The sequence below is a fragment of the Muscardinus avellanarius genome (assembly GCF_963383645.1).
Source record: "Muscardinus avellanarius genome assembly, chromosome: 10".
Classification (NCBI taxonomy): Eukaryota; Metazoa; Chordata; class Mammalia; order Rodentia; family Gliridae; genus Muscardinus; species Muscardinus avellanarius.
The window spans coordinates 97,802,896-97,827,905 of NC_137796.1; the positions used below are offsets into that span (position 1 = coordinate 97,802,896).

A 25,010-nucleotide genomic window follows, 5' to 3' on the forward strand; every position below is an offset into this window, starting at 1 on the left:
AGTGCTGAGGATGAAACCCAGGGGCATTCTACCTCTGAGCTACACCCCTAGCCCTACATTTTAAATCTTTGTTTTGAAACAGGGTCTCACTGAGTTGCAAAAGGCCTCACTAAGTAGCTGAGACTGGCTGCGAAGTTGGATCCTCCTGTCTCCGCCTCCCAAACGCTGGGATTACAAGCATGTGCCACCACACCCAGCTGGTCTACGCATGCATTTTGGAAAATATTATCAATATACAAGAGGGTAAAAATGACAGTTCCAAATTCACCCTCAATTTGAAAGTATTTCTGGTTCAGTTTTCCTTCTTTTTTCCTTCCTTCCTTCCTTTCTTTCCTTTCTTTCTTGTACCAGGGATTGAACCCAGGGTCACTCTACCTCTGAGCTACACCCAGTCCTATTTTTTTATTCTTTATTTTGAAACAGCTCACTAAGTTGTAGAGTGTCTCACTAAGTAGCTGAGGCTGGCCATGAACCTGCGATCCTCCTGTCTCAGCCTCCTAAGTACTGGGATTACAAGCGTGCGCCACCATGCCCTGCAAACAAATACAAATTTTCAATTTCATCTTCCTATTCTAAGGGGCCTTGAAACTACATCATTTCTGGCCACAGAAGCTATTTTTCTTTTGCTAAACTAGTGGACAACTGCTTTGAGAAATAATACCTGGTCCTAGATTCATTTCCTTTCTCAGTTTACTTTCTTTTATGTCAAGGACACTAAAGTAGACATGAAAGCCATGGTGGCGACAACCAGCATTCTCTGACACTTACTGGGTGCCAGGCACTATTCAAAGCTATCCGCTGCGATCACACCGGCGGCCTCTCAGGAGTGGAAAAGCTCCGTGTGTGTGCGCCTCTGCACACTCACCCCTTCACTTCTCTCCAGACACCCTCAGAGGCAGCATCGAGGATATTCCATTTTACAGGTGAAGAAACTGAGGCTCAAGTTCACACAGGTCTGAAGATGAAGGCAGGGAGGCCAGAGCCCACCCGTGCTGCAGCCTCTGGCGCAGCCCAGCATCTTCTGCGGTGCATGTGTCCCCGTGGGTGTCTGGGCTGTGTCCCCCATCCCCAAAAGATGCTCCCACCGTGTGTCGATCATGTCAATGACTAGTAACGAGACTCCTGCCCCCCGATCGCCATTCTTCTCATGGAGCAAAGTTAGGGCAACACGTGAGAAGACCAAGTGCAGGCAGGACTCTGCATCTGAATCCAAGCGAGGTAGGATTTGGCTTCACATTTAAAATCTGTAGCCGAGTGCGGTGGCACTGACCTATAATCCCCGTACTTGGGAGGCCGAGACAGGGGGATCACAGTTTCCAGGCCAACCTCAGCAACTCAGCAAGACGCTGTTCACAAATTAAAAAAAAAAAAAAAATAGAGCTAGGGATGTAGCTTAGAGATAGAATGCCCTGCGTTCAATCCTCAACACCACAAAAAAAGTAAAAACAAACAGATATAATAAATAGAAACTTCTGCGCCATGGAGCAGCATTCCATGAATGCCTGTGGACACAAGCTGCCCCTCACTCCCGGGAATGGCTGTTCTGAGGTAGAGAGAACCGGGTTTGGGCAGTGCTGAAGGTGGGTGATTTTGGCTTGGTTCCCAGCACAGTGTTACTGGGAGGTGGAGCCGTGCAGGAGAATTTTAGGTCACCTGGGTATGCCCTTGAAGTGGATTAGGGACTCCAGTCCCCTCTTCACCCTCCTGGCCACGAGGCCAGGGGATCTGCCCCACCACAGACTGGAACCTCAAAAACTCAGCCATCATAAACCTTTTCTTGTTATAAGTTGATTACCTCTGGTGTTTTGATATAGTGACAGAAGGCTGACTAACACATCCAGGTGTCAACAATACGAGTTTCAGATGCCCTTGAGACAGTGACAGGCGAGAGCTGGCTCAGCCAGGACACGAGCTTCCCACCCTACCCAGCTTCATCCATTCCCTTTAACAGCCTATCCAAAGGTTCGACAAAATAACATTCAACAGTAGGAATCGAATATTTCAAAACAGCTAATAGAAAGGATTCTGCATGCTCCCAACACAAAGAAATTATAAATGTCTGAAGTGATGGACACCTCAATTACTCGATGTGATCGTTGTACACTGAACACATGTATTGAAATGTCACACTATCTAGCCAGGCATGGTGGCACGCGCTTGTAATCCCAGCATTCAGGAGGCTGAGACCGGAAGATCGCGGTTTGCAGCCAGCCTCAGCTACTTAGTGAGGCCCTCTGCACTCAGTGAGACCCTGTTTCAAAATAAAAAATTAAAAAAAATAAGGCAGGGGTGTAGCTCAGAGGTCAGATGCCCCTGGGTTCCATCCCCAGCCCCGGAAAAAAAAAAAAGAAATGTCACACTATACTCCAGAGATATGCATGACTACTGTGCGTCAATTAAAAATAAAATAAATGGGGGGGGAAAAAAGCCTTGTCAATGAGGACCAGAGCAGCATGGTCTGGTCTCCTCATGACTCACCTAATCTCTTAAACCACAGCAGAACCTAACTTAAAGCAACTCTGCCACCCAAAATATGCCAACACAAACATATTTCCTAAGTATAAACTGAAGATGGTACTCACCAAATGTGTCGAGTATGTCGGTGATAAGGACAAATTTGCTTGGGTAGAACTGAATTACGCTTGTGTCTGAAAGAAGCTTCGAACACTAGAAAGAGAAAAGGAAAGGAGATTCACTACGGAGGTCCGACTGGGCTGGGCCCCTCCAGGCCTGGAGAATTCACGGTGGGTGCTCAGTGTGGCCAGACTCTAGGCTCGGCATGGGGAGGGGCAAGGGTGAGGAGCAAAGCCCCTGTGCTTCCGACAGGGGACCCGGGCTCGGCTCACGACGGGGCCCCTAAAGGACGGCTCTGGACAGCCTGTGGCGAGGAAGCTTATCCTGGACGACACTGCTTACCACGGGACCCCCGGCCCTGCCCGCCCGGCCTCTGTCCTAACTGCTCTCTAGCCTGGCTTCCTCTGGCTTCTTTGAGCATGATGTCAACTCTTCTATGTTCTTGTCTGTGAAATGCCCCCAGAAGTAATCCTCCAAGGCTTCTTAAGCCTTCACTGAGCCGGGCATAGTGGCGCACATTTGCAATCCCAGCACTTGGGAGGCTGAGACAGAAGGAGCACAGATTCGTGGCCGGTCCTAGCTACTTAGTGAGGGCCTCTGCAACTTAGTGAGACCCTGTTTCCAAATAAAGAATAAAAACTAGAGAAGCCGGGCATGGTGGCATACCACCACGTAATCCCAGCATTTGGGAGACTGAGAGGAAGATAGCGGTTGGTGGACAGCCTCAGCTACTTAGTGAGGCCCTTTGCAACTTAGTGAGACCCTGTTTCAAAATAAAGAATATAAAAAAGGGCTGGGGGTGTAGCTTGGCGATAGAATGCCCCAGGTTCCATCCCCAGTACCGCAAAAAAAAAAAAAAAAAGAAAATGAAAAAGCCACTACTGATTGTTTATACTCCCTCCCGAACTTCCCACTAAATAGAAACATGAAAAATTTCAAGAACATGTGTTTCTCTGGAACTAAAGTCTTCAGTTCTGCAAGCATTTCACCTGCACACAGTCCCTACACTCGCCTTAAGCCAAAGTTCCGCTGATGCCTTTGGGACACTTTTTTGAGTGTGTGGAACTGAAACAGAATTGAACCCAGGGGCATTCTACCTCCAAACTACACCTTTTAGCCCTATTTTATTTTTTATTTGGAAACAGAGCCTCACTAAGTTGCCGAGGCTGGCCTCAAACCCCCAATCCTCCTGACTCAGTCTCCCAAGTACTGGAATTATAGACATGTGCCTTCATGCCTGGCACATCTAGGACTCTTTTTTTGTGTGTATGGTACCAGGGAATGAACCCAGGGGCATTCTACCTCCGAGCTATATCCCCGGCTCTATTTTGTAGAGGGCCTCACTAAGTAGTTGAGTCGGGCTGAGAACCTGCAACCCTCCCATCTGTCTCCCTAGTGTGCTGGTATTGGAAAACTGCTCTGGTATTAATTTCCAAAATTTAAAAGCAGTCAAAGCCTGGTTGCTGCGCAGGTGCTCAGGCAGGGAGGGGTGGGGGCTGCTACACTGCAGGGCTCCCCTACCCTGCCCTTTGTTCTAATGGTTAACCCAGAGTAAGATGTAAAGGAAATTCAGGCCTTTAGCCTTAGAAGTCCATGGAGACAACTGAGGCCTCTGGCCTTAGAAATATAGAGGCAATCAGCACCTCTGTTTACCTCCTCCTCTCCTTTGTGACCTGGCCTGGGCACAGGAAAGATAAACTCCATGTGCCGCTTCAAAGCACTCATGGTTAGCCGAGCGTGGTGGCGCACGCTTGTAATCCCAGCACACGCTTGTAATCCCAGCATTCAGAGGCTGAGACCTGGAGGACTGAGGTTCGCAGACAGCCTCAGCTACTTAGTGAGGCCCTCTGCAACTCAGTGAGACCCGGTTTCAAAATAAAGAATAAAAAATAGGGCAGGGGGTGTAGCTCGGAGGTCAAATGCCCCTGGGTTCCATCCCTAGATCCGAAAAAAAAAAGCACTCATGGTTGATGGGCAACCAATACAGCCCAATATAATAGACGTGGAACAAGGTAGATTACTGATCCCTGCACTTAGCAAGTGCAGTGTCTGGAGACAAGGAGGCACTCACTACCTGGCAAAAAAAAAAAAAAAAAAAAAAAAAAAAAGAGTTACTAGCCCGTTGCCTTGGTAACGCCGGTAAGAGCATACCAACACAAAATTTGTATTTAAAGGCTGGGGACGGAGGTTGGAGAGTTCCACTTTGGGGCCTAGCCACGCTGCTTTTCTTTTCTTCCCTATTTCCTACTGACTTTGTAATAAAAAAAAAAAAATTTGCTACAACCGAGCTGCCTATTAGTTTTGATTTTCCTATTCAACAAATTCTAGTTGAATGGAGGAAAAGAGCCCACAGCCCACCCGGAACAGTTTCCACATTCACCCTATCAAGACAGGCTGAGGCTGGAGGTTAACTCGGTGGTAACGTGCTTGCCTAGCATGGGCAATGCCCTGGGTTCCATCCCCAGGAGGAGAGAGAGACGGAGGGGGAGAAGGAGAGAGGAGAGAGACAGAGGAAGGGAGGAGGGACAAAGATCGACCTTGGTACTCAATATCCAAATTGTGAGCCATCGAGTTTCTCCTTAGCCTAAAATTAAACAATGTGTCTGATTTGTGAAACATCCTCTCAAACCCCACATGTTATTTGGGGTGAAGAAACATAAGCTGTTAGAACAGCCGGGCAGACACCAGCCGGGCATCCAGCTGTACACGGAACTCCACTTCCTGGCACCTCGCTAGCTGATCTGCATGTGCCCTTTCATGAGAACCCCAACTTAAACAGTGGCCCCAGGAGATTCCTGGGCTAGAGGAAAACAATCCCAGACCACGCCAGATGCTAAAGGCTGTTTACAGTGCGCCACGACATCTCCCAGAGCCTGGCGTGCAGGGCCCCGCCAAAAAGGGCAACTGCCCAAGGGCGAGGTGCAAGAGAGAATTTGAGCAGAAGATTTCAGATTAAACACAGCTGGGGCTTCCCACACCTCTGTGTGCTAATTTTCTTCCAGGCTAGTTTGATAGGACATGTATTTTATAAAGGATAACAGGAACAGAATATTTTTTAAACCCAAATTTACAGCCGTAATTATATTTTGATTTGAAATTACTTTTTTTTTTTTTTGCGGGTCTGGAGATGGAGCCCAGGGGCATTTGACCTTTGAGCTATACCCCCTGCCCTGTTTTTAAATCTTTATTTTGAAACAGGGTCTCGCTAAGTTGCGGAGGGCCTAAGTAGCTGAGGCTGTCTGCAAACCGAGATCCTCCTGTCTCAGCCTCCCGAGTATTGAGATTATAGGTGTGTGCCACCATGCCTAGTTCAGTAACAGTAGTGTATGAGAGTGTGTGTGTGTGTGTGTGTGCACGCGCACTCGCGTGTATTACAGGTGGAACCCAGGGGCTTTCTACCTCCAGGCTATATTCCCAGACCTATTTTATAGTTTTTTGGAAACAGGGTCTCACTAAGTTGCTGAGAGCCTCACTAAGTAGCTGAGGCAGGCTTTGAACCTGTGTGATCCTCCTGTCTCAGCCTCCCAAGCACTGGGATTACAAGCGTGCGCCACCACGCCCGGCTCAGAAACAGTATTTCTAACAAGGGCTTTGGGAAGATGATTGCCACCCTCCTTGCAGCCACTGGGATGGGCTCATGTCTGTAACCCACAGCATGCTCAGTGGGCTAAGCATCTGCGGATACACACAGTGGGACTACCTGAACCATGGATGATTACTCAGCAATAAGAGGAAGAAAACTCAACACTCGCTCCAGCAGGAATGAACCTCAAACCATTAAGCTAAGGAGAGAAGTCAGAAGCACAGAATGCTGAACCCACCCATGGGAATGTCTGGGGAAGGCAGACCAGTCAGCAGGCGGGGCACTGTCTATAAAGTGCTGCAGCCCGGCGTGGTGGTGCATGCTTGTAATCCCTGAGCTTGGGAGGCAGAGACAAGAGGATCGCACAAGTTAGAAGCCAGCCCTCCCTGGCTTAGGAGACCCTGTTTCCAAATTTAAAAAAATATAAAAAGTAGGTCTGGGAGTGGAGCTCAGAGGTAGAAGGGTTTCCAGGAACCCCAGTACCACACACAAAAAATAATAATAAATAAATAAATAAATAAATAAATAAATAATAAAGTACTTCAGAGTGTCCAAGTGCAATGACACACACCTATGATCCCAGAATTTGGGGGACCGAGACAGCAGGGTTGCAGGTTCAAGGCCAGTCTCAACAATTTAGTGAGATCCCATTTCAAAATAAAAGGAAAATAAAAAGATAAATCAGGGCTGGGCGTGGTGGCTCACCCTTGTAATCCCAGCACTTGGGGGCTGAGACAGGAAGATCGCGGTTCATGACAGCCTCAGCTACTTAGTGAGGCCCTTAGCAACTCAGGGAGACCCTGTTTCAAATTAAAGAATAAAACATAGGGCTGGGGGTGTAGCTCAGAGATAGAATGCCCTGGGTTTCACCCCCAGTAACCCCCACAAAAAAAGATAAAACAGGACTGGGGGCGTAGCTCAGAAACCGAATGTCCCTGGGTGTTCTACCCCCAGTGCCAAAAAAGAAAAACAGAAGTGTTGCAGAGTGGTTGCTATTAACCAGATGAGGAGGTAATTAACATTCTCATGATTATTTTGTTTGAGAAGACATGAGTCAAATCTCCTCCAGATGTAAAAGTCTTAGAAGTTGTAGTTGCCGGCTATGACTGTCCGTGGAGAGACGCTGCCAGTGCAAACATCTGCAGCAAGGCTCGTGAGGAGAGAATCCCTAGCTCCGCTGCCCGGGGGCTCAGGCCGCCCAGTCACACGCAGCAGGCCGGGAGGACCAGTGTCAGGGGCCTGACTTTGCTAGCTAGCAATGAGACAGACGAGAGCTGGGCGCGGCGAGGCCTCCCAACACGACCCCGCAGAAGAGATCACCTCCACGTGAGAGGAGTCACCTTCCAACCCGCCAGGGGAGCCATGCACGGACTCCCAGGCTCTCCACTAAAGGCACGAGAAGAAACAGATGTCATTGCCACCCTTCGGATCTAAAATGGCTCTTCAAAGACAGGCGTGGTGGTGCACACTCGTAATCCCTGCGCGTGGGAGGCTGAGACAGGTTCGAAGCCAGCCTCAGTTACTTAGTGAGGCTCTCAGCAACTTAGTGAGACCCTGTTTCCAAATAAAGTATAAAAAAAATAGGTCTGGGAGTATAGCCCGGAGATAGAAAAGCCCCCGGGTTCCACCCCCAGTACCACAAATAAATAAAATGGCTCTTCAAGGTGGACATGGTGGTGCACGCTTGTAATCCCAGCATTTGGGAGGCTAAGACAAGAGGATCGCAGGTTCGCGGACAGCCTCACTACTTAGTGAGGCCCTCTGCAACTCAGTGAGACCCTGTTTCAAATGAAGAATAAAAAATAGGGCTGGGGGTGTCACTCAGAGGTAGAATGCTACTGTGTTTTATCCCCAGTACCACAAAAATAAATAAATAAATAAATAAATACCTCGAAGGCAAGCTTCTGAAAACCCAAATGGAGGGGTTTTTGCACAGTAGTTTGTGGGGTGACAAAAGCCACTAGATCTGACCTGGATGACGATCTTCAGAGCCTTCACTTTCTGGTCCGAGGCCCAGGCGTCCTTCAGCGACTGGCTGAGCTCCTCTATGCGGTTCACGTAGTCCTGCTGCGTCAAGTTCAGCAGCTCCTTCTGGGATCCCTGGAGGCAGAAGGCAGAAGGCTGAGGCACGGGAGGAGAGGGAGAAATCACGTGACCGCCGCCTCCGTGCAGTGACTGGGTACTGGCTGCGGCCTCTGAACACCCCTCATGTCCCCACCGGGATGGACAGCTGTGTCTCACCATCAAAGAGGTTCTCTAGGTCTTCTGCCTGAGAGGGCAGAGTGAGCGGCCTGGCCCTGCAGGAAGCCAGGCCCGAGCCTGCAGCTCCCAGCTGTGTGATTCTGAGCGAGCGCCGTCCTTCCTGAGCTCCTCTGGGAAACAGAAGGGACAGGACTCGCCTCGGTCAGCACACCGCGACGGGGGTGGCCGCGTGCCAGGCCTGGGGCCAGAAGTCACAAAGACGCTCAGGCAGAAAGACGTTCACTCTGCACTAACAGAGCTCAAGGCAGCGAGGGTGAGGGGACTGGCATGGTGGCACGCACCCATGGGCCCAGCTACCTGGGAGACCTGCAGGGAAGATCGTGTAAGCCCAGGAGTTCAAGACCAGCCCGGGCAACAGAGCTGAGACTCCATCTCACAAAAAGGAGGTGGCTTTGATCAAAGATAATTCCATGAAGATGCACCAGCCAGGCTGGCTGATGCTACAAAGACCAAGGCTCTCGTGCACCCTCACTCAAAATGGGACTTTCCTGAACCGGGGAGTACCATATGGGACTCCAGCAGCAGCTCCACCTCAGGACGGAGAGGACCCTGTGCCAGGGGCAGGACGGGGCAGTGGTAACCGACTTTTTAATGCCCTTCTGGGTTCTCAAAGCGCCCTCACAGTCTTACTATTTTTTTATCACCATCTTATAGATGAAGAAATAAAGGCGAACGCCAAGGACACCCCGTTAGTGAGCAGACTCGGGGTCAGAAAGACGACGGCAGCTAATGTGTACGGAGCCCATACCACATCCCAGGGCCGCCCTATGCCCTTTAGCTACAGGAACTCACCGGTCCCATAACAACCCTATGGGTGGTACTGTTTATTACCCCCATCTTAAGTAAACTGAGGCACAGAGCAGTCAAACGCCTGGTCCCACGCCACAGAATTCACCGACGGTGGAGCTGGGCTTCAAACGCAGGCAGTGCGGCTCCAGAGCCGGTCTCTTACCCAGCTGCCACGCTGCCTCTCAGAGCATCCCTGCAGAGGACGCAACAGGCCTGCGTCCGGCAGCCAGGCGGGAATGTTTGCGTGTGAGCCAGGATGAGAAGGACCGGGCCCGCCTGGGCAGGGTGTGTCTGGTCAAATGCGAGACAAGATGGCAGGTGGAACTTTCCCAGAGAAACCCAAAAGCCTGTATCATTTGTCTTTTAAATGTGCCAGTTCTGAAGAGCTGGCAAACGAGTGCCATTTTTTTTTTTTTTTTGGTGGTACCAGGGATCGAATCTAGGGATATGCTACCTCTGAGCTACATCCCCGGCCCTATTTCTTACTCTTTATCTTGAAACAGGGTCTCAATGAGTTGCAAAGGGCCTCGCTAAGTAGCTGAGGCTGACCGCGAACCCGTGACCCTCCTGTTTCAGCCTCCCAAGTACTAGGATTACAACTATGCATGCCACCATGCCCAGCTGAGCCCCATTTTTTTCAGAGTATGTGTCGGAGGATTAAAATGTTCCTGTGGGCAACATTTTAATCCTCAGGGGGCAAGCCGTGACCTCTGTGCTATGCGGGCCCTTCCCAGGAAGGTGACCCTGGATGGTTCTGTTAGAAACTGACTCCAGATGGCCGGCGATGCTCAGGCATCACTAAGAGGAAAGATGTCTTCAGGAGAAGAGCCCGAGTCAGGCTCCCGGGTGCTTGGGCAGTGGGAGGCGCCGCTGGCCTCTTGCCGTGGAATTAGTCAGGGCCCCAGGAAGCCCAAGCAACAAGCTGCTCAAATTAATCCAGGGGCAGCCACGAGACTGATCTCACTTGGCTGAGGGAGAATGGAAAGTCCTTGAAAGGACTGGCTCACCTCCTCAAAGTCGTCCAGCTCCTCCAGCCGGGTCCGGACCTTCTCCGACATGGCGGACACCGCAGTCCCAGCCTTGCCTGAACAGAACACACCACATCACACAGGTGGCTTTCTCTCGCACCGACACCCCAGATGGAAGGTATCTCTCAGTCTACAGCTCATGGTGAATAAAAGTGCCGGAAAACTGAGATTTCGAAAGCAACTTCCCCACGGAACCAAAGTTCCGTCGGACACATCTCCCACCTGGCAGCATGGCGCGCCTGCCCCAGGGAGGGGAACTGCTACGTCTGACAGGTACACAGCTGTGCCCCGTTATCTGCTTCCTCCTAAAGAAGGGGGTCCAGACGAGGATGCTCCACATCCTCCATTTGATTATTTGTCACAAAGGCCCTTAGGCCTGGGCTCGGTGCAGAGCGGTCCTGCTCCTCTACCAAAACGACAGCCTCATTGTCCCCGGGCCTGGGGCGCAGGGCTTCAAAGCTCTGTTTCCTCCTAGCATCTGTCAATGGTTCTCGCCATCAGTAGGGAGCAGTGGGCAGAGATGAAGGCAAGGCACGGGCAAGGTGGTCCACTGCCCACCAGGACCACCGACTCTGGAGTCCTTGCCTCACCTTCCGGGGGCTTCCGCTCTCGTTTCAGAGGTCCACCTGGCTTGCACTAACCCTTGCTCTTCCCTACCAAACTGCTATGGTATGGATCTCAAGTGTCCCCCAAGGCCCATGTGTTGAAGGCTACTGAGAGGTGGTGGGACCTTTAAGAGGTGGGGCCTAGCCGGAGGAAGTTAGGTCGCTAGGGGCGTGTCCTTGAGAGGGATATTGGGACTCTGGTCCCTTCCTGTTTCCCACTCTGCTTCCCAGCTGCCCTGAGGTGAACAGGCCTCCTCCACCACGTGCTCCTGCCATTACATACTGGGCCGCCGCACGCCCAAAGCAATAGAGGACCAAGGACCACAGACCTGTGAGTCTGGGAGCCAAAACAACCTTCCTTCCTCTTAAGTTGGTTATCTCGGGGATGTTGTCACAGTGATGGGGAGCTGACTGATACACAAACCTGCTCTTGGGAACTGAAGCTCATTCTCTTTCAAGCCACTGATTTCTTGGCTGTAGCGCAGACGTGTAGAGAAGTCTATGACCAGCTAACGGCATGGTGAAATTATTTAATTACCAATAACTATTTTAGTCATGAAGATCAAATAACTTGCCTATTAACCTTTTTTTTTTTCTTCACTTTGAAATATAACACATACACGTACTTTTTTTTTTTTCCAGTCCTGGGGATTGAACCCGGAGGCAGTCCACCTCCAAGCTACACTCCCAGCTTGTCTGGAAACAGGGTCTTCCTAGGTCGCTGAGGCTGGCTTCAAATCTGTGATTTTTCATCTCAGCCTCCCAAGTGCTGGGATTACAAGCGTGTGCCACCATGCCAGCTACATACGTACATTTTAACAAATCATTATAAAACCTCTGTAACCACCAATGGATCATCTACTGCCTAGCTGCCTTCCTTCACTATAACTTCGGTACATATAATTTACCCATCAAGACAATATTTGGCAGGGTGTGGAGGCGCACACTTGCAATCTCAGCATTTGGGAGGCTGAGACAGGAGGACTGTGGTTGGAGGACAGCCTCAGCTACTACTTAGTGAAGCCCTTTGCAACTCAGAGAGACCCTGTTTCAAAAAATAAAGAATAAAAAATAGGGCTGGGGTGTAGCTCAGAGGTAAAATGCCCCTGGGTTCCATCCCCAGTACCAAAAAAAAAAAAAAAAAGACACACAGTTGTAGCTCAGTCGTTTTCACTGCTGCTTAGTAATTTGTTATATATATATATATATATATATATATATATATATATATATATATATCTCACAATATTTTTTCCATCATTCTATGGCAGATGGGAATGTGAGGTGTTTCCTGTTTGGATCTATTATAAATAATGCCGCTCACCAGGTACGGTGCCACATACCCATAATCCCAGTATGTGGGAGGCTGAGACAGGAGGATTACAAGTCTAAGGCCAGCCTCTACAACTTAGTGCAACTTAGCAAAATAAAAAATAATAGATAGAACTGGGGGTGTCACTTCGAAGTAGAATGCCCTGGGTTCAATCTCCAGTACCGCACAAACAAATAAATAATGCTAGGCAGGTGTGGTGGTGCACGCTTGTAATCCCAATACTTGGGAGTCTTAAACGGGAAGATCACAGGTTCACAGCCAGCCTCAGCAACTTAATAAGGCCCTCTGCAACTTAGTGAGACCCTGTTTCAAAGTGAAAAATAAAATAGAATTGACACTGGGTTCAATCCCCAGTACCACACACACAAAAATAATAGTGCTCTGCCTCCTGGTTTCCACATACATGAGTCTCCATGGGGCAGTGCCTGCCAAACCCTGAGAAGAATCACTTCTTAAGTGATTCTGTGCCTAAGCCTGCGTCTCTAATGCGTTCCCTGTGAAGTCAGTATCACTGGTCTTTGGCTGCAATTTAAGAAATATGGATCTGGGGCGAGACTGGAAAGCTCTTTCTGTAAAAGGCCTTGTGCAATGTTTTAGGTTTAAAAGCTGCCCAGATTCTGTCGCAGCTACTCACCTGTCACTGTATCACAACCGCAGCCATACGCAATATGTAAACAAATTGGGAAGGCTGTGTTCTAATAAATCTTTATTTATATCAACAGACAGTGGGCCAGATTGGGCCTGAAGATTATAGTTTGCCAAGCCCCGATCTAAAGTAAAAAAAAAGAGTACTCCAAGCTAACCATCTACCTGAAGGCCTCACCTCCCAAGATCATCATCTTAGGGCCTGGGATTTCAACATGAGTTTTAGGGGGGACTATGACACCCATCTTCAGAATTAATAAATGAAGCGAAAGCCTCTTGCCACACATCCGTGTCATCCTGAGCCCCGCTGCCCCGCCTCCTCTGCCCCTCCGCATCCTCAGTCCACTTGGACTTTCCACGCCGGCAGCCACATGAAGGCCTGGTTCACTTTTTATGTCTGGGACCAAGTTGTGCCCAGTGACAGAGGTTCCCCTCCCCCATCTCGATTTCTACCGTGCGGTCACAGCCTGCAGAAAATGGGAGAGATCTGCATATCAGCCCAGAAGAAATCTGGAGCCCCAGGCTTCAAGACAAGCCCAACAAGCGGGGCTCCTCAGAGGATCCTGCGACACGGCGCCCTGGGATACTCTGGTCCAGGACTTGTGACTGTGACTCTTGGCAAAAGAAACGGAAATCGCTGTGTTTGGGGCCAGAGAGACAGACCGTGTGACCCCACGCTGGCACATCTGTATTTTCACAAGGGACAAAAGTTGAAGGCAAAAGAAACAATGTCCCCTAGCTGTTGGGGGAGGCACTAGGCTTCCACGTCCCTAAAATCAAACAGGAAGCTCCCCTCTTACTCCTCAGAACCTCGTGTGCGTGTGTGTGTGTGTGTGTGTGTGTGTGTGTGTGTGTGTGTGTGTGTGTTGCTGGGGATTGAACCCAGGGGCATTCTACCTCTAAGCTACCTCTCCATCCCTATTTTATTTTTTTATTTGGAAGCAGGGTCTTGCCAAGTTGCTAAAGCTGGCTTCGAACCTGTGATCCTCCTGCCTTGGGCACCAAAGTACCGAGATTCCAGGTGTGTGCCACCACGTGTGGCCTTTTTTGTCCCTTTTATTCATGTTCTTTTTTTTTTTTTTTTTTTTTTTTGCGGGTCTGGGGATGGAACCCAGGGGCATTTGACCTTCGAGCTACACCCCCTGCCCTATTTTTTATTCTTTATTTTGAAACAGGGTCTCATTGAGTTGCAAAGGGCCTCACTAAGTAGCTGAGGCTGTCCACGATCCACGATCCTCCAGTCTCAGCCTCCCGAATGCTGGGATTACAAGCGTGCGCCACCACACCTGGCTAAGTATGTGTTTTAATTCTACATTTATACACATTCTCACAGCTCTCCGCTGAATTAAACATCAGGGTTGCAGAATTAAAAATTTTTCCTTTGAAAAACTAAAGGTAACAGCTGAATTTTCTCATCAAAACAGCAACACCAACAAAAAAAAACCTTACCTTTTTCAGATCCCATAAACAGATTCTGCAGAAACAAACAAAAAATGTGGGTCACTATAAACCACTGGGGACACAAATTTTGATGTAATCCAATGTGCACCAACAAATGCCCAAATTTTTGATACAACAGCAGAGTCATAACTTTTTAACTTTTTTTTGCACTACTGAGGATTGAACCCAAGGGCATTCCATCCCTGAGCTACACGCCCCCTGCCCAGCCCTATTTTTTTTATCTTTTATTTATTTATTTATCTATTTTTGTGATACTAGGGATTAAATTTAGGGGAATTCTACCTCTGAGCTACACCTCCAGTCCTATTTTTTATTCCTTATTTTGAAACAGGGTTTCACTAAGTTGCAAAGGGCCTAAGTAGCCATGGCTCACCCCAAACCTGTGAATCTCCTGTCTCAGCCTCCCAAGTACAGGGATTACAAGCATGAGCCACCATGCCTGGCTTCTTTTAATTCTTCTAAATAGGGGTTTCTACACTGGTGCCATCTAGGGCTAGACAGCCCTTTTGTGGGGGCGTCCAGTGCGCCATGGGAACCGTGCAGTGTCTCTGGCCTTCACTCGTGAGATGTGGAAGCATCCCAGAGCTGAGACAGCCAGACTATCTCTGGACATTTCCAGATGGCCCCTGGGGGGGTTAAAGGGCTCCAGGTTGAGACTCAGGGATCTGAATTATCCCTACTTAAGCCTGCTCAACACCCACAGGGAGGAAGAGGGTGTGGAGGCAGAGTCTGTGGGTGCCTGCTGAGACTGGGCCTTCCTCCCTGTCATAACCCTGACAGTCAGATAGGGAAACGTTATACTTCCCGGCATCCTTTGCATTAGGTGCTATCCATGATCAACTTCCGGACACAGTGAGCAGAAGTGTTTTGAGGGGAATTCTAGGAGGGCTTAGAAGCTCTGCACCAGGAAAACAGGGACAGAAACCAAATCTATATATCTTTTTTTTTTTTTTTTTGTACTGGGGATTGAACCCAGGGGCATTCTACCTCTGAGTTGCACGCCCTCCCCCCCCCCTGTTTTTTTTTTGGTGGTATGAGGGATGGAACCCTTCTACCTCCGGGCTACACTCCCAAACCTATTTTTACATTTTATTTGGAAACAGGGTCTCTTAAGCCAGCGAGGCTGGCTTCGAACCTGCACGATCCTCCTGTCTGCGCCTCCCAACCGCAGGGATTACAAGCATGCGCCACTACACCCGGCCCAAGCCCTTTTTCTAAAAATAATTATTCTTTATTTTGAAACAGGATCTCACTAAATTGCAAAAAGTCTAAGTAGCTGAGGCTGGCTGTGAACCTGTGATCCTCCTGTCTCAGCCTCCCAAGTATCAGGATAAGCATGCGTCACCACACACAGCCTATAGATATATATTTCTTATGTTATTGTCACCTTCTAAGTCATAATGGCACTACTCCTTCCTTCTGTTCAAAGATAAAATGTCAAGCTGGTTGTGGTTGTGGACACTTGTAATCCCAGCCTTTGGGAGACTGAGACGGAAGGATCACGGTTTGCGGACAGCCTCAGCTACTACTTAGTGAGGCCCTTTGCAACTCAGTGAGACCCTGTTTCAAAAAGTAAAGAATAAAAAATAGGGCTGGGGTTGTAGCTCAGAAGTAGAATGCCCCTGGCTTCCATCTCCAGTACCACACACAAGAAGAAAGAAAAAAATGTGGAGGGTTGTCCTAGAACACACACACATTGAGATTATCATCTGGATCGGCTCAGTTTGAATGAATACATGGTATTTGGCTCTTGGGATTTGTCTACAAGGGGACAAATTCCCAGGGACTCGTGTAATCTCTGAGGTGTGGTCTTTGGGTCTTTGATGTCATCTCCACCCAGTAACGTCTAATCCCTCCTTCCTCCAAGCTTGTCACGGGCCTACCTCGCTGACCTTCTTTACTGTAACCCGTGACAATTGTTAGCTTCCGTGTTTGATTAACTTTTATCATGCCTTGTCTAAAGTTTCTATAAAAGTAAGGTGCTGGCTACAGATGAGTGGGAGAATTGTCATCTACCTCCTCCCTGGCCCCCCATTATTAAATCCTCTTAAAATTATTATAACCAGGCTTCTGTCTTTGTCGTGCGGGAAAGACTAGTGTCAGAGAGCTGCCGTACAGCAGCGACCTTCTGGGCTAGGAATCTCGGAACCATTTTCAGGAATCTTTAGGGAGCAGCATCCGCTCGAGCTACCCACAATAAAACTTCAGCACATTAAAACTTTAATGAGGGCCGGGCGTGGTGGGCACGCTTGTCATCCCCGCGCTTGGGAGGTGGAGACAGGAGGATCGCGCAGGTTCGAAGCCAGCCCCGCGCGCTGGCTTAGGAGACCCCGTTTCCAAATAAAAATGCAAAAATAGGTCTGGGAGTGTAGCCCGGAGGTAGAAGGGCTTCCAGGAACCCCAGTACCACCAAAAAAATAAAAAAATAAAAAATAAAATAAAATAAAACGTTAATGAGTTTGTCTGAGCCCTGGACTCATGAAATCAGGCAGCTCCAGACCACCAGCGGTTCGAGGCCCCAGCGAGGTGCGGGGATGGGACCCTCTGAGGGCGCTCCTCTTCCACACCTCACCGACCGGCACCGGTGCTCCTAACTAACCCTTCCGTAAGAAGGGGGACTTGTAGAGCCCGGGAGGTGGGACGACACAACAAAAAGAAATCACAACCAAATCCGGCTACTCACGATCGACAGCTTTTCCGTAGTGGTGTACCGGGCGAGAATCTCGCCCCGTTTGTTGGCCCAAGGCTCAAAGTCTGACCCTACGGCGTTGTCATCTTTATCCCGTTTCTTTCTGGAGCTGTCCTAAAGAAGGTCAAGACAACCTCGTCAGCAGCTGTATCATTTTAAATCTTTAGAAATAAAGTGTACGGAGCTGGGCGTCATGGCGCACGCCTGTAATCCCAGTACTTGGGAGGCTGAGAAAGGAGGATTACAAGGTTTTTGGGGTTTTTTTTTGTGGTACTGAGGGTGGAACCCAGAGGCTTTTCTACCTCCAGGCTATACTCCCAGACCTATTTTTATACTTGATTTGGAAACAGGGTCTCACTAAGTTGCCGAGAGCCTCACCAAGTAGCTGAGGCTGGCTTCGAACCTGCGCGATCCTCCTGTCTCAGCCTCCCAAGTGCAGGGATTACAAGCGTGCGCCACCACGCCCGGCTAAGGATCGCAAGTTTGAGATCAGCCTCAGCAATAGTGAGTCTCTCAGTAACTTAGACCCTGTTTCAAAAAAAAAATAAATAAAATAAAATCAAACAAACAAACAAAAAATGGCTGGGGATCTTGCTTGGAAGTAGAAAGCCCCTTAGTTCTATCCCCAGTACCACAAAAACAAAACAAACAAACCAGGGTAAGCAAATGACAGTCTCCCAATATACTTGGGAGGCTGAGACAAGAGGATCGCAGGTTTGAGGCCAGCAACTTGGCAAGACACTATTTTGCAACAAAAAATAAAATAGAGCTGGGAGTGCACCTCCGAGGTAGAATGTCCCTGGATTCAATTCCCAGCACCTCAAAAAATCAAAAGGCAGCTAGTCCTTTGCTTCAAAAGAAAATAGATCTTTCTTTCTAAAGGTTTATCGTGTTTTTTGGAGGCTTGTTTTGTTTGCTACTGGGGGCTGCTTTTCTATAACCAGGAAGCCCTTCTTCTATTGTGAGACAGGGTCTTACCAATTGCCCAGGCTGGCCCAGAACTTTGGATTCTCCTGCCTCAGCCCCCCATGGGGACCACAGGTAGGCGCCCTACACCCAGCAAAAGGTCAACGATGATGAAAAAAAGTATGTCAGAGCCGCTCTTTAGACTACAGCGCAGCCATTCAAGGTAAGAACGCTGGCTGAGCCTGTAACGAGAAAAGCGCTCCAAGATACACTGTCAAGTTAAAAAAAAAAATTTCAGTTTCAGGAAATGTTCAATTTACGTAAAAAAAAAATAGTAAATGCATGAGGTACTGCAAAGGACTATGGGTGAGAGCGTGGATTCTGGAGCTGAGTGGTCAGGCCTGAATTCCAGCTGCATGTGATTAACTCTGCATCCTTCTTCTTCTTTTTTTTTTTTTTGGTGGTACTGGGGTTGGAACCCAGGGGCTTTCTACCTCCAGGCTACACTCCCAGACCTATTTTATACTTTATTTGGAAACAGGGTCTCACTAAGTTGCTGAGAGCCTCACTAAGTAGCCGAGGCTGGCTTCGAACCTGTGTGATCCTCCTGTCTCAGCCTCCCAAGCGCGGGGATTACAAGCGTGCGCCACCACGCCTGGCTCTCTGCATCTTTCTAAATGAGGGTTCTAATACCTACGGCACGAATACCCAGAAACCCAATGGGAAATGAGCCCAGAAGGATGCCTGTCGCGCAGGAAGCTGACACCATTGCTATTTATCTATGACTAGAAATGGACGTGCTAGACACTGCCGTCACAATACCCACGGGAACCAGAGGCAGGCGGCGCTCCGTTCCCGCACCCGCAGACCCCACTGGTGACCCGCCGGGCGCGTTACCGTCGCTGCTGCCAGGGCCACGGGGTCAGCGGTGGCTGCGAACATGGACAGGGGGTCGGTGCCATCGAGGACGCTGCTCAGAGGGTCCACCACGGAGCTGGAGGACGAGGAGGACGTGGAGGAGGTGCTTCCTTTCCGGCTCACTTTCTTCGTCTTTGATTCTGTGACCTATGGGGGACATTTGTGGTGGCACGACACGGGGCCCCCGTGCCATCCCCAGGGGACACAGCTGGGTCCCTCCCTCCTGCCCCAGAAGCTGGGTGACCGTTCCCTCGTAGCAGAGGCTTACTAATCTGCGTAATTTTTGTGAGAGAGAGAGACACGACTCAGAAGGACTCTTTAGCACGGAAGGCAGGAGGCCGGGGTTAAGAAGTGTTTAAGAAATCACGTGAGAGTTATTGGATGCAAGGGCTCCTGGATCTGGGGTTCCTGAGTAAAGGAACCCACATCAACAGAGGAGTTAACAGCCCAGACAGCATCTGCTCCCTACCACCTGGAGACCAGCTCTGAGAGACATCGGCACCTCCACACCAGCCAGTGACACGAAACGACCCCTGTTCCTGTCTAGTCTTCGAGAACAGATCCTAACGGTTTTCCTGGTTGGAACCCGGAACCGCTGGTGGCCTGGAGCCGCACAAATGCACGGCTCAACCCCAGCTCACTACAATGCTAACATGTATCTGATTTGGTCTCTGCCCCAGGGCTGGCACAGAGCTCCCGAGCTGTGGCCTTCCTAGGTGGCATGAACATCTTTGGTGCTAATGAGTAACTACTTTGCAGGGTCCCTGGATGCGGCCTGGTCACCAGGAAAACCATGACTAGAAGCTGAAATTTTCAGCCCGACCCTATCTTCCAGGGATGGGGGGGTGGGGGGGAGCATGGCAAGTATCCCTACAAGATGAAGGGTTTACACAGCTGCACTCAAGAATAACGCCGCGTATATGTGTGCACGGGGGGGGGGGGGGGGGCGTGGAGGCTCAGCCACCCTCCCCAGACCTCGGGGCCTCTCCTCAGACCCCGGGTCCCCTCCCTAGACCTCACGCTGGACACCTCTTCCTCTGGCCGCTCATCTCTATCCCTTATGATAAACTAGGAAACCCAGGTAAAGTGTTTGTCTGGGTGATGGGAACCATCCTAGCAAATTCACTGAGAGCTGTGGGGGTCAGAGGCGCAGGTCAGAACCTGGACTAACCGCTGGCATCGAAGCAGAGTGGTCGAGTGGGACAGAGTGCCCCATCGTAGGGTCTGAAGCTAACTCCAAGTAGCAAGCATGGGAAGCGAAGGGAACCAGGGAGACGCCCGCACATCCATGCAAGGGCCCCAGGGCACAGCTGGAAGCCACGGGCGCTTTGAGAGCGCAGGAAACTCAGGAAACTCACGGTTATGGGTTTCAGCGGGTGGTAGTCCCCCAAGTCCAAGGGCACGGCCTCCAGGCGGCAGGATGCAAACTCAGCCCTGTAGTTCCTGTTCCGGGAGCACCTGGTAAACAGAGAGGCTCCAGGTGAGAAAGGCACGCTGCATCCGCAATGCCTCTGCCTTCGTCTTCCAAAGCACCGCCACCAAAATCACCTGTGAAGAACTCTGCTGAGCACCTACCCACCCAGGAAGGCCCCTCCTTGGCTTACGAAATAAACAGACCCCCAGGATAAATGTGAACCGTAGCCATGGACAGACGAGAGTCTAAGACACCACATTTAAGCTTTCCCTCCTTTCTGATCGCTCTTAACTTTCTCAGTGGTCAAGAAAAACCGAGTCGGGCGTGGTGGCGCACGCTTGTAATCCCCACACTTGGGAGGCGGAGACAGGAGGATCGCGCAGGTTCGAAGCCAGCCGTGCTGGCTTAAGAGACCCTGTTTCAAAAATATAAAATAGGTCTGGGAGTATAGCCCGGAGGTAGAAGGGTTTCCAGGAACCCCAGTACCACCCAAAACACAAAACAAAAAGAAAAGAAAAGAAAAACCGAATTTTGCAAAGGCAATTTAAGAGGAGTAGGAATTTTAATTCAATCTAAAATCCTGCAGCAGTGAGCTTCCCCTTCCTACTGGAATGAACAAATCAACAGCTTTAGAACGTGTTCTGGCAGAACGGCTGTGACGTCACAAGTCACGGTCCTCATTTACCGAGCACTTAGAATAGGCCAGACTCCAGCCCGGCTCCACCTCCATTCTCTACGTCTCTGGTCATCCCCGCACACTGGGCACTGTGGTTAGGCCCATGTTTCACACGGAGAAGTTGGAGTTGGTGTTAGAAACTCTTTGAAGGCAGAGCAGCAAGTAACACAAACGATTCAATGGCTTTGCAGATTACAAATCATCCATGAACTTTAAAAATTAAGCAATATTCTTAAGGGGACCAAGCTTGGGAATTATTTATCTATTTATTTATTTTTGGTAGTACTGGGGTTCCTGGAAACCCTTCTACTTCGGGCTACACTCCCAGACCTGTTTTGTACTTTTTATTGGACACAGGGTCTCTTAAGCCAGGGCGGCTGGCTTCGAACCTGCACAATCCTCCTGTCTCCTCCTCCCAAGCACGGGGATTACAAGCATGCACCACCACGCCCAGCAGGAATTTTTTTTTAATTGGGAATTTGTGCCAGGTGTGGTGGTATACATCCATAATCCCAGTACTTGGGAGGCTGGGGTAGGAGGATCATAGGATCAACCTGTGCTGACCAGCTTTAGCAACTTAGTGAGACCCTGCTTCAAAATAAAAAATAAGACTGTAGGTGTATCTCAGAGGTAGAATATCCCTGGGTTCAATCCCCAGTGCCACACACAGACAAAAAAAAAAGTTAGAAATCTGGGGGTAAAAACTGTTTCTAGACTTGCAAATTGATAAACACCTATAACTCCAGTACTTGAGAGGCCCAGACAGGAGGATCACAGGTCTGAGGCCAGCCTCAGCAACTTAACAAAACCTTTCAAAATTAAATAAATGGCCGGGCGTGGTGGCGCAGGCTTGTAATCCCAGCGCTTGGGAGGCTGAGACAGGAGGATCACACAGGTTCGAAGCCAGCCTCAGCTACTTAATGAGGCTCTCAACAACTCAGACCCTTTTCCAAATAAAGTATAAAATAGGTCTGAGAGTATTTCCCGGAGGTAGAAAAGCCCCTAGGTTCCACCCTCGGTACCACAATAAAATAAAATAAAATAAATGACTAGAAAAGGGCTTGCGGGTGCAGCTCAGAGGTAGAGTATCTGTGATTCAATCCCCAAAGCTGCTTGTGGAAATTAGAGCTTCAAACAAAAATAAGTCCATCTTGATCAGAGCTTCCAAGTTCTTGCTCAGTCCGCCTCCCCCGCCTCCCCACGTGTCCCACTGTCTTGCCTAAGACTTGCCCTAAGCCCCTGGCTTAACAGACCCCTCTGCTTAGAGAAGTTCCATTGCCCTGCCCAACCCTGATGCCGAAACCACCTTGGCAATAGGTAACCACCGCTCCCCCGCCCTGCAGAATCCCCCCTTAGCAACAACTAGCCGCCCCGTTGGCCGCGGCTGACGACCACTCCCTGTAGCATCTCCCCCTCAACAACCTGTATAAACCTCTAGTCTGTAAGCGGACGTGGGCTCCAACCTTTCCTGGAGACCCCCTCTGCAAGTTTTATCCCAATAAAACTTGTACTGTCTCTTGCCTCCTTTCTCTCTCCACCTTCCCAGAACCTTTCAGAAATAAAATTCTGAAGAAGAGCAAATAAAATGCTTTCCCGATCTAAAAACCCTTAGACAGCTGCCACTTCTCCCGGTAGCTTCCTCAAATGTGCTGTCAGCAGAGCCTGCGATGTTTAAGCATTTTCTTTAATTCCTGGGCCTGTGGTAAAACTCACAGCGACCTCTAGTGGGCATTCTCTCAAAAAGCCTCACCTGACTCCCACCTCCGCAGCTGACCCAGCTGCAACCTTAAAAGGAAAAAATAAAAAGGGCCCGAGGATGCAGCTCAGTGGTAGGGGGCCCCTGGGCTTAACCCCTGGTACCTCAAAAAAGTAAATAAATAAACATGCATCTAGTAATACAGATACGTACAAATACAACTAGGGTGATTGAATTAATCTCATACCGGAAACCCACCAAGTGCTTTTTGCCAACTATTTTACTGGAGTATTTTCAGGTTACCAACCACACAGCCTTGTCTCCTCCGGTCACAAGATTTCTCCCCGCTGCCCCCAAACTCTGCCAACGATGTAGGTGGAAGACAGCCCCGAGCGCGCTATCATCACCAAAGGAAGAAGTTGGAAATTCCACCCAGGGTGCATGAGACATCTCCTCTCTTGGGCCAAATAACTTGGGGATTTAAAAAAAAAAAAAAAAGTATGGGTAGAAAGAGGCATTCTGGGAAGACCCATGACACTGCAGTGGGACTCAGAGACCCTGCCACCCACGAGCAGCCCAGAGGTTAGACGTGAGGCCACACTGACAACCCTGCTGGCCAGCGGGCTCCAGCTTCCCAACCTCCGCCCACCTGTAGGCTGCGAGGCTTCGCTACCTCTCCACCTCCATTTCCCAGTCAAAAAATGGAATTAGGAGGATTAAATGAGATGGTGAGTATCAGGAACTTAGCCCAGCACCTGGCCCAAATAAGGGCTGATAAACGCAATCTTCAGGACAGAAAGACACTTCTTTATGGGCCTCCTCGCCCTGTTCATTCACAAGTAAGTGTATCCCTGTTCTAGGTGCTAGAGGTACAGTGGATGGACAAAGCCCTGTCTCCTTAAGGTCAAAGAGGGAATCCTCTCCACCATGCTGAGAGGTGTTCAGAGCCCAGCCAGGTTGAGAGTTATGGAGAACCTAGACATTTATGGGTTATTCCATCTCTGTATTTAAATATATGTTATATATTTAAATGTATACACTTAATATATGTATTTAATGTATATATTTATATATGTGCATATACATATACAAGCTCAAAGGTAAAATGTCCTGGGTCGCAGAGATGGACAGCCTTTCCTGGGATGTGTTCACCACATACCCCAGGTGAGTTCAGTGGGCCCAGGCTTCTCCTGTGCCCAGCCTTTGGTCCAGCCAGCGGCCTTGGGTCAGAGGACGCCGTGGGCGGGTGGCGGCCGGGCGGATTCACTGTGTGCTGAGGTGGTCTCACCTGGGCGGCTGACGCCGGTGACCCAGCACTCGGAGGCTGGTTGAGCGAGTTCTCCCAAAATTTTGGTGAGAGGCAGAAGGCCCCTGGGTTCCAATCTCAGTACGCACCACACACACACACACACACACACACACACACACACACACACACACACACACACACACACGAGGTAAAGGGCACACAACCGTCCATCAAGCACAGAGCAGGCCGCACCCAGTGATTTCTAAGGGCTGCGCTCGCGCCATCGTTCAAGGGAAGCTACTTCCCCTCGGGTGCGCTAAGATCTGCGAGCAGGAGGCGAGGTCCACCCGGCCGAGGAGGAGGCGAGGTCCACCCGGCCGAGGAGGAGGGGAGGTCCACCCGGCCGAGGAGGAGGGGAGGTCCACCCGGCCGAGCAGGAGGGGAGGTCCACCCGGCCGAGCAGGAGGGGAGGTCCACCCGGCCGAGGAGGAGGGGAGGTCCACCCGGCCGAGGAGGAGGGGAGGTCCACCCGGCCGAGGAGGAGGGGAGGTCCACCCGGCCGAGGAGGAGGGGAGGTCCACCCGGCCGAGCAGGAGGGGAGGTCCACCCGGCCGAGGAGGAGGGGAGGTCCACCCGGCCGAGGAGGAGGGGAGGTCCACCCGGCCGAGGAGGAGGGGAGGTCCACCCGGCCGAGCAGGAGGCGAGGTCCACCCGGCCGAGGAGGAGGGGAGGTCCACCCGGCCGAGGAGGAGGGGAGGTCCACCCGGCCGGCCGGGGGTCTCCCCACCCCGGGTGCTGGAGCCCCGGGGCCGCCGCGGCCTGGCCGCCGCTCCCCGCCGCGTCCCGAGCTCCTCTCCGTCCCGCTAAGCCCCGGCGGCCGCGGTCGCGGCGTGGCCCTCCCGGCCGGCGCCATGGCGAGCCGCAGCGACCGGGGCGGCTCGGGGGAGGACGGCCGGCCCCGCCCGGGGAGGCCGCCCCGCGGGGCCCGAGGCGCCTTACCAGGGGAAGACCGCCATCTTCCCGTCGCGGCGCCGGCTCCTCCTCCGCGGCCAGCCCCGCCCGCCGCCATGGGGGAGGGGAGGGAGCAGGGAGGGAAGAGAGGGGAGGGGGAGGGGAGGGAGCAGGGAGGGAGGAGAGGGGCGGGGGGCCGCCGCGGCCGGGGGTCACTGCCACAGGCCCCCA

At 50.6% G+C, this 25,010-nt stretch overlaps 1 protein-coding gene across 1 annotated transcript in view; it reads right to left on the reverse strand.

Moving 5' to 3' along the window:
• The window catches only part of VPS35L (VPS35 endosomal protein sorting factor like), a gene marked incomplete at both ends in the record, with an annotated part of 118,763 nt that extends 93,866 nt beyond the window's left edge, over positions 1 to 24,897 (reverse strand). Inside the window, 8 exons of the mRNA XM_080703938.1 lie at positions 2,583 to 2,667; positions 8,129 to 8,257; positions 10,216 to 10,292; positions 14,269 to 14,293; positions 16,964 to 17,083; positions 18,773 to 18,940; positions 20,152 to 20,251; positions 24,488 to 24,897. Coding sequence (XP_080560064.1) covers positions 2,583 to 2,667; positions 8,129 to 8,257; positions 10,216 to 10,292; positions 14,269 to 14,293; positions 16,964 to 17,083; positions 18,773 to 18,940; positions 20,152 to 20,251; positions 24,488 to 24,897 — 1,114 coding nt within the window. The remainder of the gene's footprint in view (positions 1 to 2,582; positions 2,668 to 8,128; positions 8,258 to 10,215; positions 10,293 to 14,268; positions 14,294 to 16,963; positions 17,084 to 18,772; positions 18,941 to 20,151; positions 20,252 to 24,487) is intronic.
• Positions 24,898 to 25,010: the final 113 nt, after the last annotated feature.